The sequence below is a fragment of the Neofelis nebulosa genome, chromosome 14, assembly GCF_028018385.1.
Source record: "Neofelis nebulosa isolate mNeoNeb1 chromosome 14, mNeoNeb1.pri, whole genome shotgun sequence".
Classification (NCBI taxonomy): Eukaryota; Metazoa; Chordata; class Mammalia; order Carnivora; family Felidae; genus Neofelis; species Neofelis nebulosa.
The window spans coordinates 14,075,141-14,090,339 of record NC_080795.1 but is presented as its reverse complement, the minus strand read 5'-3'; the positions used below and the strand labels follow the sequence as shown (position 1 = coordinate 14,090,339).

The window sequence follows — 15,199 nt, the reverse complement described above, 5'->3', positions numbered from 1 at the left end:
TTTTACCTTTTGTATTTTTCATCTCTGTTACTCCACATATGGAAATTTCTTTGATTTGAAACTCCAGATTAACTAGCTCTAAAACACGAGCATTTATTTTACTACCTGCTTGCTTGCTGTATTGTTTTTATTTTGACATTCGTATTTCTCATTTCCAAAAACATTTTCTGGCTTTCTTTTCTTTTTACATACGAATCCTAAGAACAAAATAAATTTTGTTTTATATTTTAAATTATCTTCTGTTCCTGAATCCTTTTAGTGAGTTTGCCTTGGTTGTTCTGCCATTAAGCTTGACTTTAATAAAATATTTTGGTATCAAAAGTATGTGTTAAAATATTAAGAATGAAGAACGAGGCAAATACTATGATAATTAGCACGGATTTCTCTTCCAGTTTTAAGTTTCAGCAATATCCCTTAGTTTAAAAGAGACAGCATGACTTTCTAAGTATTATACAACCTGACAGGATGTCTAGCAGGCTCCTCCACTGAGTGCTTTGCTGGCAAGACAACCTGGGGAATTCCTCTGTTGTCAAAATAACCACAAACAAACAAACAAACAAACAAAAGTCAATTAAAGACCCAGTGATGAGAAGATGGACTTAGCTTCTTAAAATCCTTCTTTTATCATAAGTAGGCCTAAGAACTTAAATAAAAACATGAACACTAGAAAGAGAAATGAAAGTTACAGTAACCACAGACCCAAATGTAAAATTTAAAACTAGTAACTCCCTGAAAAAGTGTAAGAAAAAATCTCCCCAAACCAGGGAAAGGCAAAGATTTGAGGTCAGATTAGTATAAGCTTTCTAAAACTGTTCTTACTATTTAAAATTATTTTGGCTAATTCTATTTTGGCTATTTTAGCTTCTCTACCAGATCTTATACTAGAAAAAAGAAAAAAAATGGCAAAAAGGACACTGAGAATCAACTTATAATAGTATTGTGGTTATATACCCTTATCCTTAGGAAATAGACACTATACTTTTTGGGGGGTAAAGAGCCATGATATAGGGAACTTACTCTCAAATTGATGAAAAAAGCAAACAGGGAAGAACACTAATAGGTGAATCTGGATAAAAGGCATGTGTGTGTTTCACATATTATTCTTATTCTTCCAAATAAATTAAAAATTATGTCCAAATAAAAAGAAGGAAAAAGATTCACACATACAGCTGCATGTAGCTATAGTTCAATCAATTCTACTCTATCATTATGGCACCAGTATATTTTGGTTATTTTCCTGATGATAAACATTTAGGTTGTTCCCAGTCTTTTTACTATTATCTACATTCTTGTGTGTCTTCTGATGTATTTAGGAAGTTTCTCTTAGCTATGTATGTGTGTGTGCGTGCGTGTGTGTACACAAAGAACTGAATTATAAAATATATGAAATTTTGTTCAGCTTTACAAAAAAATGCAAAATTACTTCCCCACATGGCTGTTATCAATTTAATGGTCCTATCTCCAGCTATAGAAGAGCTTTTGTTGATCTACAGTCTAATACCTGATACTATCAAATTTCTCAATTTCATCAAATAAATGGATATAAAAAATTTTTTCATTATACTCCTGATTTGTATTTCCCTAATAAGACTGAGTATCTTTTCATATACTTTTTAGCCATATTTGTTTCAATCTATCTTTTGCCCATTTTTCAACTGGGTTCATCTTTTTTCTTAAACTGATTCACAGGAGTTCTTTCTACATTCTTGATACTAACTAATCTTTGGTCATTTATGTCCAAATTCCTCCTAGGGCCTTACATGTCTTTCTACCCTCCTTAAAGCATCTTTTGATGAACAGATTTTTTTTTTTTTTTTTTTTTTTTTTTTAAGTAGACTCCATGCTCAACATGACGCTTGAACTCACAACCCTGAGATCAAGAGTTGCATTCTCTGACTGGTGAGCCCCTTGATGAACAGATTTTAAACTGGTCAAATTTCATCAATCTTTTCTTTTATAATTAGTGCTATTCTGGGTCTTAAGAAACCCTACTTTACCCAAAGACTGAAGAATTTGCATCTGGGAAAATGTGACCTCCACATATCAGAAGCTTTGAAGAATTTCAGCAAAACACAAGACAGATGGGGTCATGTTAAAAGAGAACACTAAACAATGACTTGCAAATCCTTTTCTTTAACAAAGAAAATGGCCATAACAAGTAAAAAAAAAAAAAAATTCTAGCAAAACACCACTAATTTGTCCTTTTTGATGGAGCCAAGGAGGACCTACAACAGAGGGGGAACACATCCTTTATCACTGGGTTGCCAAGCGTATTTAAAAGCAGTTATGCTGGAAAGCTAAAGTGTAAGCACAACATTATCTAAGAGAAAATCTACAAATGAAAATTTACACATTCCTGCTGGACAAGGGATAACAGCACCAGGAAGAAAACTGGGCAAGGACACGTGATACCCCAAATGCAAAACAGTCAATAAACAGAGAAAACAGTTTCCCCGACATGGCTGTTTCAAACTCAAAGAAAAGTTAAATTTCACCCACTAGCATATTCATTGTACTGGCTCTCCCTTCTCACTCTTCACAGGCTGATGAATCATTTGACTGGTAAAGTTAACAATCAACAGGATTCTCCTGTCTCCACATTTGCAGCAGGAAGAGAATGTGAAACTAACACTAAACATTAAAAGGAAGAAAGGAAAAAAAACAACAATAACCCTGTTTTGGAGCAAATACCTGACCTGGATGATCCTCTTCCAGGTTCAATGATGACAGAAAAAGGTCAAAATGAGTCTTAAAATATCCTTTCACAAAAAAGGATACTAATAAAACTACAATGAATCAAACTAAAAAGCTTCTGCACAGCAAAGGAAATCATCAACAAACTAAAAGGTAGCTTACTGAATGGGAAAAGAGATTTACAAATGACAGTTCCAATTAGGAGTTAAGGACATGAATGAACATTTTTCCAAAGACATGGCCAACAGACAAGAAAACATGCTCAATATCACTAATCAGTAGGGAAATGTAAATCAAAACCACAATGAAATCGCACCTGACACCTGTCAGAATGGCTAGCATCAAAACAAGAAATAACAAGTACTGGCGGGCGTTTAGAGAAAAGGGAAACATTGTGCAGCGTTTGGGCAAATGGGAATTGGTGTAGCCACTGTGGAAAACAGTATGGAGGTGCCTCAAAAAATTAAAAATAGAAACACCACACAATCCAGTAATCCCACTTCTGGGTATTTAACCAAAGAAAACAAAACCACTAATTTAAAAATATATATAACACCCCTAGGTTTATTGCTGCAATATTTATAATAGCAAAATATGCAAGCAATGCCAAGTGTCTATCAATGGATGAATGGATGAAGAAAGATGTGGTGTATATACATACACACACAATGGGACTTTACTTAGCCATTAAAAAAAAATGAAATCTTGCCACATGTGGTAACATGGATGAACCTAGAAGGTATTATGTTAAGTGAAATAAGTCAGACAGAGAAAGACAAATACCATATGATTTCACTTATATGTGTAATCTAAAAATCAACAAAGTTGGGAGGGTGGGGAGGGGTATAAGAGGTGAAGAGGATTAAGAGGTACAAAATTCCAGTTATAAGTACAAAAGCACAGAACAAGGTATAGTGAATATGGTAATAACTCTGTATGCTGACAGTAACTATACTTACAGTGGTGAGCATTTTGTAATGTATGTAAATGTTGAATCACTAAGTTGTACACCTGAAAATAACACTGTATGTCAACTATACTTCAATTTAAAAAGAACTATACTGAGTCCAAATCACGGTTGCCAAAAGTTAGATATGGGGGAAGAATGTTAATATGAAGGGATAGTACAAGATAGCTTTCCCAGGATGATGATATTATTCTGTATCCTGATCATGGTGATAGTTATACAAATCTATAATAAGTGTGTTAAAATTCATGGAACTGTACTTCCTCAAAAAAGTGAATTATACTATGTAATTTTTTTAAAACTTTTATCTTTTTTTAAAATATTTATTTTGACAGAGAGCACCAGCAAGGGACAGGAGAGAGAGAGAGAGAGAGGGAGACAGAATCTCAAGCAGGCTCCGTGCTATCAGCACAGAACCTGACACAGGACTTGAACTCATGAACACCGAGATCATGACCTGAAAAGAAATCAAGAGTCAGATGCTTAACCGACTGAGCCACTCAACTACCCCTAAAAAACTTTTTTAAAAAGGATATATACACAAAGTTATGGGACCTTTATTTACATTCTCCAAAAACTAGAAACAACTCAGAAGTGCTTTAAAGGATGAACAGATAAAAACACTATGGTGAATCCACACAGTGGAATGGTACTTAGTAATTAAAAGGAACAAAGAATTGATATATAAAACACTGATACACTGCAAAGATATCATGCTAAGTGAAAGAAATCTTAAAAGATTACACACTATGTAATTTCGTTTACATGACATTATGAAAAATGCCTTATAGAGACAGAGAATGGATTGATCAAAGGGGGAGGGAAGCACTTGACTACAAGTCAGCAAAAGGGAATTTACAAATTCACAATTTTACTGTAGGTAAATTTTAAAAAACTAAACAAGTTGAAAAGTATATGGAAGGGGCACCTAGGTAGCTCAGTCTGTTAAGTGTCCAACTCTTGGTTTCAGCTCAGGTCAAGATCTCACAGTTCATGGGACAGTGTGAAGCCTGCTTGGGATTCTCTCTTTCCCTCTCTCTGCCCCTCCCCCACTCACTCTCTCAAAATAAATAAACTGAAAAAAAAATTATCAAATATGTCACATAAGGTTGAACAACAAAAAAAAGATTCAAAATAAACATGTCAAAGATGGATTATATACCATCAAAAGACTGGCAGTAAACTCTGAAACAATTTAAATGTAAAATTTTTAAGTTTAAAAATTAAGTTTAAATCACTGTGGTATATATGTGATTATAAAAACAATATGTAACTGTCATAAATAATTCCTGAGACAATTATATTAAAAAAAATAATAAACTAGGACTAAATTTGCAGACCGGGTAGGTAAGAAATGTGGAAGACATACAAGGGTGACCACCCCTTAGTGGTGGGAGAGAAAAAAAAATTGGTAAATATTTCCTTGCCATGCATCTTTTTTCCCCTGAGCAATCTCATGCCACTTTCGTGGAATCAACTGTTTAAGAAAAGAAAGCTCCCAAATGTGTGACTCTCACATCTAACTGCTTAATCACAGATTTCACAGTCCATATTTCTCAAAAACACCTTAAAATCAGCACCTCCTCGAAAAGAAACCTGCATCCTACTTTTCATACCCCAAATCAGTTCTACTGATCCACTATTGGTCATGGCAGTTACAGTATGACCATTTACTCACCTGCTGAGCTCAAAAGTTCAGAAGCTACTTTTGATCCTCCTTTTTCACTCTTCTCCCACATTTAACCGGAATCACTAGCACCAGAATCACCTAAGGTATCTATTAAAAATGTACACCAGCAGGTCCTTTATGAAATACAGTTGTCCCTTGGACAACATGGGTTTAAACTGTGTGCACTGGCATATATGTAGATTTTTCTGTTAAATACAGTACTGTAAATGTACTTTATCTTCCTGATGATTTTAATACCATGTTTTCTCTCACTTACTCGACTGTAAGACTACAGTATATAATTCATGTAAGATACAAAATGTGTGTTAATCGACTGTTTATGTTATCAGCAAGGTGGCTTCCTGTAAACAGCAGGCTATCAGTGGTTAAGTTTTGGGTGAGTCAAAAGTTACACACAAATTTCCAACTATGGAAATTGGGGGGTGGGGGGGGCACCCCTGACCTGCACATTTGTTCAAGGGCCATCCATAGATCAGATTTTCCTACAGCGGAAGAACCGCTGCATTCCAAGAAGCATCCCAATAATTTAAGCAGCTTAAGGTTTGCAAACTACTGTTCTAGAATTATTATTTCAATATTATTCACCAGTGAGGAACGTTCGCTCAAATAGTTCCCTTGTCTGCAAAGATTAAGAAGCCACAGATATTTAAGTTCACACATAGAAACAAATTACTGACATTTTCTACGTAAGAGCTTTCCATAGTAACCAACATAATTTATTAGAAGAGCTTCTAACTTGGGGGACCTGGGTGGCTCAGTCAGTTGAGCATCCAACTCTTGACTTCAGCCCAGGTCATGATCCCAGGGTTGTGAGATTGAGCCCTGCATCGGGCTCCATGCTAAGTGTGGAGCCTGCTTAAGACTCTTTCAACCTTGGCCCCTCTCCCCTGCTTGCATGCTCTTCCCGTATCTCTTTCTCTACCAGTCAATATTTTAAAAAAGCTTCTAGTAACTTTACCCTTGCGGCATTTGAAAAGAAATTTGAATGTACTGTCTATGGAAAAATCTGCTAGTTGTCTACTATATCCATTCTCTCTTTTCCTCCTAAAAATAGGACCCCAATTTTCTTCTGCGGTTTGGAACAGAAAACATTCCCCAGCTGTCTTGCCTTTGTGCCCCGTGACCAAATTCTGGCCTACATGACGCAAGCAAAAAGAGTGCATAACTTCAGGAAAGTCTCACGAGTTTCAGAGAGGGTCAATAACAGAATAAGAAATCAAATTCTTCAATCAAAATCTCAAAAGTCCATGCATTCCCAACTCTAAACTGCCTTCCTAAAGTCAGATCCTTCCTATACTTTATACAAGTGCTTAATTTAAATGTACAAATTATGAAAATGTTTCAGGAAGGGAGTGCCTGGGTAGCTCAGTTGGTTAAGGGTCTGACACTTGATTTTGGCTCAGATCATTAACGGATCATGGTTAGTGAATCTCAGCCCCCTTACCGGGCTCTGCACCACCAGTGTGTGGAGCCTGCTTGAGATTCTTTCTCTCCCTCTCTCTCTGTCCCCATCCCCTGCTTGCTCACAAGCTCTCTCTCAAATATTTTAAAAAATGGTTCAGGAAGGAGTTTCGGGGAAAAAAAATCTGTTTTCTCACAAATACAAAATAAATTATATTCAAACATTTATTTAAAAGCTGTTTCAAAATCCTAAGCACGTTTTTGCATAAAACTAATGTTTAAAATTAGTGATTAGAGTCCCTCACCAGTTCCTAAATTTGCTTAGTTATAAATGCAGAACTTACTAGGCTTTGATGAATACAACTCAATGACCTTTATCCCCTGAATATAAAGAACAGGCAAATTCAGAGTAAGGATGACACTTAGGAAGGAAAGAGAAAAGGATTTAATGTGCCTCTGAGGCCCTCAAGGGAGTTTGCAGAGTTCTGTTTCTTAAGCTAAGTGGTTGGTTTCCTTCAGAATAAAGTTCCTAAACTCAAAATGTAATATTAAAAGGCATTAAAGAACACCCATCCATATGTACCCCCCCAAGAAAAAGACCCTACATACAAAAATCACTGTACTCTTACCCTACGCATGGCTTCCTCCTCTTCTTGACGCTTTTCATAATGTGCAAAGTCATCAAAGATTGAGGTGGTATGCTTGAAAGTAGCAATTATTTTAAGCACTTGCTTAGCTTTTTCTAGGGGTACCTCTTGAGTGTCCCTTGAATTGGTAACTGGTTTGTTGTCATTATTTTCTAAGCGAATATGCCGTAACTGGTTATTGGGAACATCTTTGACAAAGATCCATTTAACTTCAAATTTGCCCTTCCACTTATCCTGAGACCAGACACCAGCATATGCATTATAGTCCACAACAGACTTCATTTCAGCCACTCCACAAAAATGTCCACTGCCATTCACACTGAAGAGTAAATAGAGTGGGCCTTTCCCATTCAGGGAACGGTAAGCTGCATCCAAACGCTTATTACCATGCTCAGTACTACACCAGATAGAGTACTTAATGGATCGGTGTATGTCATCCTCAGAATAGCTTTTAATTATAAACACACGTCCATTCTTCAGGTTCCAGTCAAAGTCTTTGGGATTATAATTGTTTATGGCCTTTAGCTTTTCCAGCACTGGATGCACTTCTACACTAGAAGGTGAAGCACTGACAGGAACAACACCTAAACCAAAGTTTTCACCGCCCACTCCATTGTTCTGGTTGAATCCAGCTCCCCTATTCCGAGGAGCTACCCAGCGATTCTGCAGCTGTTGCTGTTGGGGCTGCACTTGGTGAGGCTGGGCCTGTGGCTGAGGTCCTTGTTGCTGCTGTGGTTGTGGTGGCTGAGGCTGCTGTTGAGGCAGTTGGCTTTGCACCAATGTTGGTGGTTGAATTAATGGCTGAGGCTGCTGGATTATAGTTTGAGGAGGCAGAACTGGTTGGGTTGGTGGAGCCTTTACCACTGACCCCTTTTCATCCCAAGTTCCAATATTCATGTTGTGTTTTATAGGAGGTGGTGGCACAGCAGAACCCCCAATTCCCACATTGCCCTTGGGTTTAAGTTTCGGTTGAGGTTTGGCAGGCTTTCTGGCAATGGCAGCCCATGAGGTCGGTTTAGGCGCTGCACTGCTAACTGGGGGCACGCTATTGGTTGCAATGCTAGTCATACCACTGCTGCTCAAGGCTGTACCTACAGTTTTTGTCACTGCGGCTGTCAGGTCACCACCAATTTTCAGTCCAGTCATGCCTTGCTCAATACTGCTAATGCCAGGCACCTTACTCAAAGTATCATTGCCAAATCCAGCCTGTCCATCCGTAATAGCTCTCCCAAGAGAACTAGGTGGATAGCCATAACTGCTACTATAAGCAGAACTTTGTGTTGATTGTCCCTGAGATCCACTTGTCCCCCATGTAGAGAAATCAGCATTACCAGGAAAAAAGTTAAATCCATGTTGACCAAGAAATGGAGGGGTATTTCCTAATGCCCCAGGTTGACTAAACACACCATCTGGTATATAATGATGTTCTCCATTACTCATTTGTCCATAGGTTGTCAGATACGGCATAGGTTGGTCTCCAGCCGTGGACCATGCTGCTTCCCCAAGAGAATATGGAAATCCAATGGATGGAGCATAGTAACTAGGCATGTATGGATCTGACATTGGTGGATAGCTGTTACTCTGGAAAACAAAAGATCATAATCAGGAGCGAAGTATCCTCTTAAGACCAGGGGGGAAAAAAGGACTCTCAAAGATTAAAAACAAATAGTTTTAAATAAATGAAAACCAAATGCACTTCTTCCAGATAAAATGAAAATTTCAAACCCAATTTTATCAAAACAAAAATGGGCTGGTATTTTTATTTTAAAATATTCGTTATAAAATTGCAGGGTTTGGGGGAGGGGAGCGAGGAGGTGGGTAGGAAGAGGATTATTTCTAAGAGTCAGATCCTCTGGCACAATTTAAAAATATCATTTCTACAAAAATCTGATTTATAAACTCTGCAGACACAAATTGATCATTTACAGCCAACTTTATTTTAAACAGTTAATGTATCCAAAAACTTACATGCAAAGATCAAACAAATCTGGAATCTATGCCAAATAATAGAGGAATTTTAGAATACCTATCTATATGATGGAATCCAATTTAGCAGTTACATTCTGTACTTTCACTAAGAAACAATAAAAGAAGGGTGGCCTGGGTGGCTCAGTTAAGTGTCCAACTTTGGCCGAGGTCATGATCTCAAGGTTCATGAGTTTGAGCCCTATGTTGGGCTCAGTGCTGACAGCCTGGAGCCTGCTTCTGATTCTGTGTCTCCTTCTCTGTGCTCCTTCCTCGCTGATGCTCACTCTCTCTCTCTCTCTCTCTCTCTCTCTCTCTCTCTCAAAAATAAACATTAAAAATTAAAAAAAAAAAAAAAAGAAATGCTCACACTATGAGAAGAAAAAAATGACAAGATTATACCTATGGCATGATCCAAATTTGCTTCTTTTTGTTTTGTCTTGCTCATTTTGAAAAAAAATCAAAACAAAATCCTTACTGTGGTTTCTAAATGGTGGGATAATAGGTGCCGCTTTTTAGACTCTAATTTCTGAATTTTACCCAATAAACTATCACCTTCCTAATCAGAATTTTAATTTAGAAATAGTGAGTTCCTGCAATTTTTTCCAGAATTACTGCAATTAAATCAATGTTTACTTGTGAATAGTAACTAATGATTCATTTAATGATTTGCCATAAAAGAAAACACCAAATTCTATTTAAAGAAAAAAACCTCAAACTTGTTACTAGCCAATGTAAAAAACAAACATTTTAAGGATTTATTTTAAAATTGGTTTAAGCCAAAAACATGTCTGATAATAGATTTTCACCCTTTGGTTTAGGTATGATTTTTTAAAGCATTGAACAGACCTCTGAATGTATAGAATTAAGCAAAATGCAAGAATTAAGCTAATACCTAATCAGGACAACTAGAAGTCACCATGCGAGGTTGAATACCATTCTGAAGGCTGACTGTTCACTTAATTTACATAGGCATTCTTATTCAAAGTTCCTAGAGCAAAGTATTTAGCCTTTTTTGTTGTTGTTACTTTCTTCCACTCAAGAAAGTATTTCCACCACTTCTCTACCACTTAAGAAAGTGTATCAATATAAACGTGTGACAGTAACATCATAGATACTACCTGGTATTCACATGACATTCTTTTAAGGGCCTATCACTGGCAATTGACATATTTTATTATTATGAAGTTACTTGTGACACACTTCGCAACTGTCAAAATTGTCCTCTGTGAGAAACTTAATATTTTGTCTTCTGCAATGATTCCAATAAAACTGATATAAAAATAAGAGAGGGGTGCCTGGGTGGCTCAGTTGGTTAACCTTCTGACTCTGGATTTCTGCTCAGGTCATGGTCTCACAGTTCATGAGTTTGAGTCCCGCATTGGCCCCTGCAGAGCCTGCTTGGGATATTCTCTCTCTCTGTGCCCTTACCCTGCTCATTCTCTCTCTCAAAACAAACATTAAAAAAAAGTAACTTAAGACAAATAAAAGTTGCATTGAAATTACTAATTATGACACAGATTTATGGAGTATTTCCAGCAATGCTTGGTCTTAAAGACAAAAAAACAATTCTGTCACTTAGTACGACTTAAAGAAAAAACAATGACTCTTAAAACATACTTGATATAAGTATATTTTAACTACATTCAGAACGGGAAATAAATGGGCTACTGTTGACTAATTTAGTTGAGTATATTCTTCAACTGTATTAGCTAATTATTACCTATATAATGCTCAGAATATTAGTATGAAGGAAATGAAGAACATCTTTGAAACCACAACGGTACTGGCATCGTCATACAGACCAACACTGGAAATACTGACTGCTATATTTAATACTAGAGAAATTTTCAGGAAAGCTCAAAATCACCAACAATGGTTTGCAAAGAAAAACTTCTTGAAAAAATTAGTAATGATTATTAAACTTACTAGCCATGAAGATCACACACACTCACGTGTGTATAATCTGATCACTAAATTATTTATTAAAAATAAAAGCACTCATAGGGCTTCACACTGACAAGGACGTCCCCGTGACATAAAACTCCAAAAAGCTTAATAAAAATGAACAGGTCAGCCAATATAACATGCATAATAGATTAAAATATTTTTTAAGTTATCTTTTTTCAGCTTAAAGTTACTAAAACTATCCTTTTATTTATTAGTTTATTATTTACTTCACCCAAGCACTTATTGAATGCCTGCTTCTGAAAAACACAGATACATTCATTCTAAAAGAAAACCTACAGTTAAAAAGACATAAAATACAGGGGAGTGAAAAAATTCCATATTAGGGAAGAATACTAGAGTGTGCTGAATAGGGAGGTAATCAGTTTCAAAGTCTTAATTTAGAATGTTGGCATTAAATGTGGACTCAGTAAGTCCTTACCTATTGTGGGAGTGGAAAATCAGACCAGATAGAAAGTTTTTAAAGTTGAACTCTTCATAATCAAATTTTTGCAAAATGACACCTCTAACTTATGTTGAATATTATTTCACCATCACAGATAAGAAATTTCACACAGTTACATACCAAGTTCCTAACTTATCTGTAACCATAATAATCCAGAGGTTAGCAAACTAAAGGCCAAAGGGTAAATAGGCTGCTAGCTTAGGGGTTTTTTCAGAGTGCAGACCATAGAGTGGATCTGATCCCTGGGCTATAGTTTGTCCACCCTGTTTTAACTGATGGTCTCATCTGTACTCATTCCTAAAAAACCAGCCAATTTTCTTTGGAGACTGGGGAAACAAATTTTGCCAACTCTGTTACCTGTGGGGCTGGAACAGGCCCAAACACTTTTGGGTGTGGGGGCTTTTATTAGAGATCTTTTCCATTGTTTTTTTAATCGTAATTTTTACTACTTCACCTCTCAATTACAGACTTTGTAAAAACGGCAAGTTTAAATTACTTTAAAATGCGTTCGGTTAGTCATGAGGGCTACCAAACAGACAGCTCTGGCTAATAAGCAGGCACACTGCTGTCCCCGATCTGATTATAGAGCTGTCCAGTGTTATTTCCACCACCTACACTTCATCAGTATAGTGGGTAACTGGCCTGCTTTCTGCAGTTTATCAAACAACACTAACCATTTATTTTTCCAATTCTTTCAGCAGTTTTAGCCCCATGAAAGTATTTAATCAGATTCTAAAGGCAAGGCTTCATTTTGGGGCTATAGAGGGGCCCCAAACTATAGAGGGGCACCTGGGTGGCTCCGTCGGTTAAGCATCCGACTTCGACTCAGGCCACGATCTCACAATTTGTGGGTTTGAGCCTCACACATCGGGCTCCATGCTGACAGCTCAGAGTCTGGATCCTGCTTCGGATTCTGCATCTCCCTCTTTCTCTGCCCCTCCCCTGCTCACACTCTGTCTCTCTCAAAAATAAACATTAAAATTAAAAAGAAAAAGAAAAAGAAAAAGAAAAACTATAGGAAACTTTCAGAGTTTAAAAGATATGGTCAACACATTTTGAATTAGTAGAGCTTCAATAGTAATATTAAAAAAGATGTTCTGCTAAATTTAAGATAAATTTTTAATTGCTAGCTAAGTGGAATATCAATTAGAGGAATGTACCTTGGTAGTGAAGAGGAACAAAAGTTCCACTTACTGATGATGGAAAAAAACAACTCAAAACTTACTTTCACCTTTTACTTCAAACCTGGTTATAATGAGACATAATCAACTGAACAGTTTATGTTCAAATAATCACTTGAATAGTTTATTCATTATTTGTAAATTGGTCAGTTATAGTGAAATTTTACTATATTCTTTGATAAAGATATGCAATCTTTAAACCAAATGATGTTGAAATGTTTGATGTTTCCCTCACTATCAAAAAACTATTTGGAAGGGGAAAAATAACAATAGGTAAATACAGGTGATGGCACAATCATTGGATATAACGAAAGATACTTATAAGAAGAGATCCACAGACCCTTTACCCAGAGCATAAACTTAGAAACACAATCTGGGGAGGCCATTTAACCTAAGGTTGAAGTGAAGTCATGAGGTATCTGAACTCGAATCACAAACCAGGTACTCATGGGCTATGTGAAAGTAGCCAAGTTACTTAAACTCTGAATTTTTTTCTCATCTACTAAAAGGAAATAAAGATACAGTGTCTAAAACACATTAAGTATTCAATCAACGACAGTTACATTTGTGACTACAACTTACCCCTTTAAAATGTAAATTAATCACCAAATACATGATATAATTTCAGACCTAGTCCATATCTTAAGAGTATAAACTGCTGTTGGGATGTAATAGCTAAGGACACAGACTCAATTCTTTAATCTTTTACTTTCTGTGTCAGTGATCTCTCAGATCATATTTCTCTAACCCTGACTCTTTGGTGGTGAAATGGGAGTAACACCTGCTGGTCTTATCAATTGTAAAGATTTTTAAAATCTACTCTGTTAACTACAAAGAGCTATATGGATATAAAGTATGGGAGCTTAAGCCTTTTACCTTTAGTTTTGTGGTTGTTTTTTTTTTTTTTTTTTAATTTGGAAACTAAAGTACAGAAAAGATGAAAAGATCTTCCTTAAAATTTTTAAATCATTTCTAATTATTATTCCTTAGCCTTATGAAATAGATCAATTGTTCTTCTAGTATCTCTAAGAAAATCTGAACAAGAGGTTCAAGATCACTGCTCTGACTTGAGCCATTTTAATACAACTCAATTATAACCAGTCTTTCACTTATAGCAACCTAAGATCCATTTTAACTTTCCTTCCAAGAAAGAAGACTATAAATGTCTCATAAGTTCAATTAAAATGGAAAAGGCACAATTCACCAATAAAAGTACTTCTGTAAGGAGAAAAACAAAAACTTTTCCATTAAGAACCTGAGGTACTTCAAACTCCAGAAATCACTTCTGAATTAAAAAGTTAAGTGAAGGGGCACCTGGGTGGCTCGGTTGGTTAAGCGTCTGACTCCTGATTTTGGCTCAGGTCATGACCTCGAGGGTCATGTCTAGTATACTTTTAATGCTTATGTGTATTTTCTCCTAATACTTTAAAAAATATTATTGTGCTTTTCAAAAAGTATACTCTACACACATCTAATCATAAGGATGTCACAAAAAATGTTTTATACATGGTACCCAGTTAACCTAAATATTTCATCAACTGTAATTCTTTGTTCCTTAATTCTAGCAGATAACCCAATCCGTTCATTCAATACTTAATGCCTACTATGTGCTAGATACAATGCCAGTCATTGGAGACACAAACATGAACATGGTCTCTGACCTGGACCACTTCCCAGGTACACTACAACTTGACAGGTACTATAATGGAAGTACAACCAAAGCAAAACTTTCTGGGAGAATGAGAAAAGAATCATGAAGGGATAGACATGAGTCTGTGTATGTCTGTGTATAAATCATATACACAAATACAAAACAGATCACAAAGGAAGATATTCAGAAAATACTTTTTCAGAAAATAATGAGTCCTATTTCCCCAAGCATATTAGATGGAGAAAGTTGACCAAAGATGAGGGAAATGGAGCAATTTTAAGGCCATTCATATAATAAACGTATCCACTGTTGTGAAGCTGTGGTTACTCTTTAACATGACAGTGCCACAATCAGACTCGGACTTTAAGAGGACTGCTGAGTGGCAATATAGAATTATTAGTTAGAAAATCATTCCAACAGGCAGAGATAATGCAAACTTTAAGGGCAGTTTTCAGAATAACAAAATTCAAAATATTTTTTACTTTCTTACTCTCCGTGCCACTTCTCTGATAAACATGCTTAGGAATTTATTTCCCCATATATACAAGCAGACAAGCTCAAACTTCATTTTTCCAACTTATTCTTCAAAT

General features: G+C 36.2%; 1 protein-coding gene across 6 annotated transcripts in view; it reads right to left on the bottom strand.

Moving 5' to 3' along the window:
- YTHDF3 (YTH N6-methyladenosine RNA binding protein F3) overlaps positions 1 to 15,199 on the bottom strand; it is a 36,972-nt gene that overhangs the window by 11,967 nt on the left and 9,806 nt on the right. For 5 of the 6 annotated variants that reach the window (XM_058699682.1, XM_058699684.1, XM_058699687.1 and 2 more), the window contains 2 exons: positions 7,382 to 8,980; positions 458 to 523 (listed from right to left, as the gene is read on the bottom strand). In XM_058699682.1, the coding sequence (XP_058555665.1) occupies positions 470 to 523; positions 7,382 to 8,980 (1,653 nt within the window). In that variant the 3' untranslated portion in view covers positions 458 to 469. The remainder of the gene's footprint in view (positions 1 to 457; positions 524 to 7,381; positions 8,981 to 15,199) is intronic. The other variant, XM_058699685.1, reaches the window with a different exon arrangement.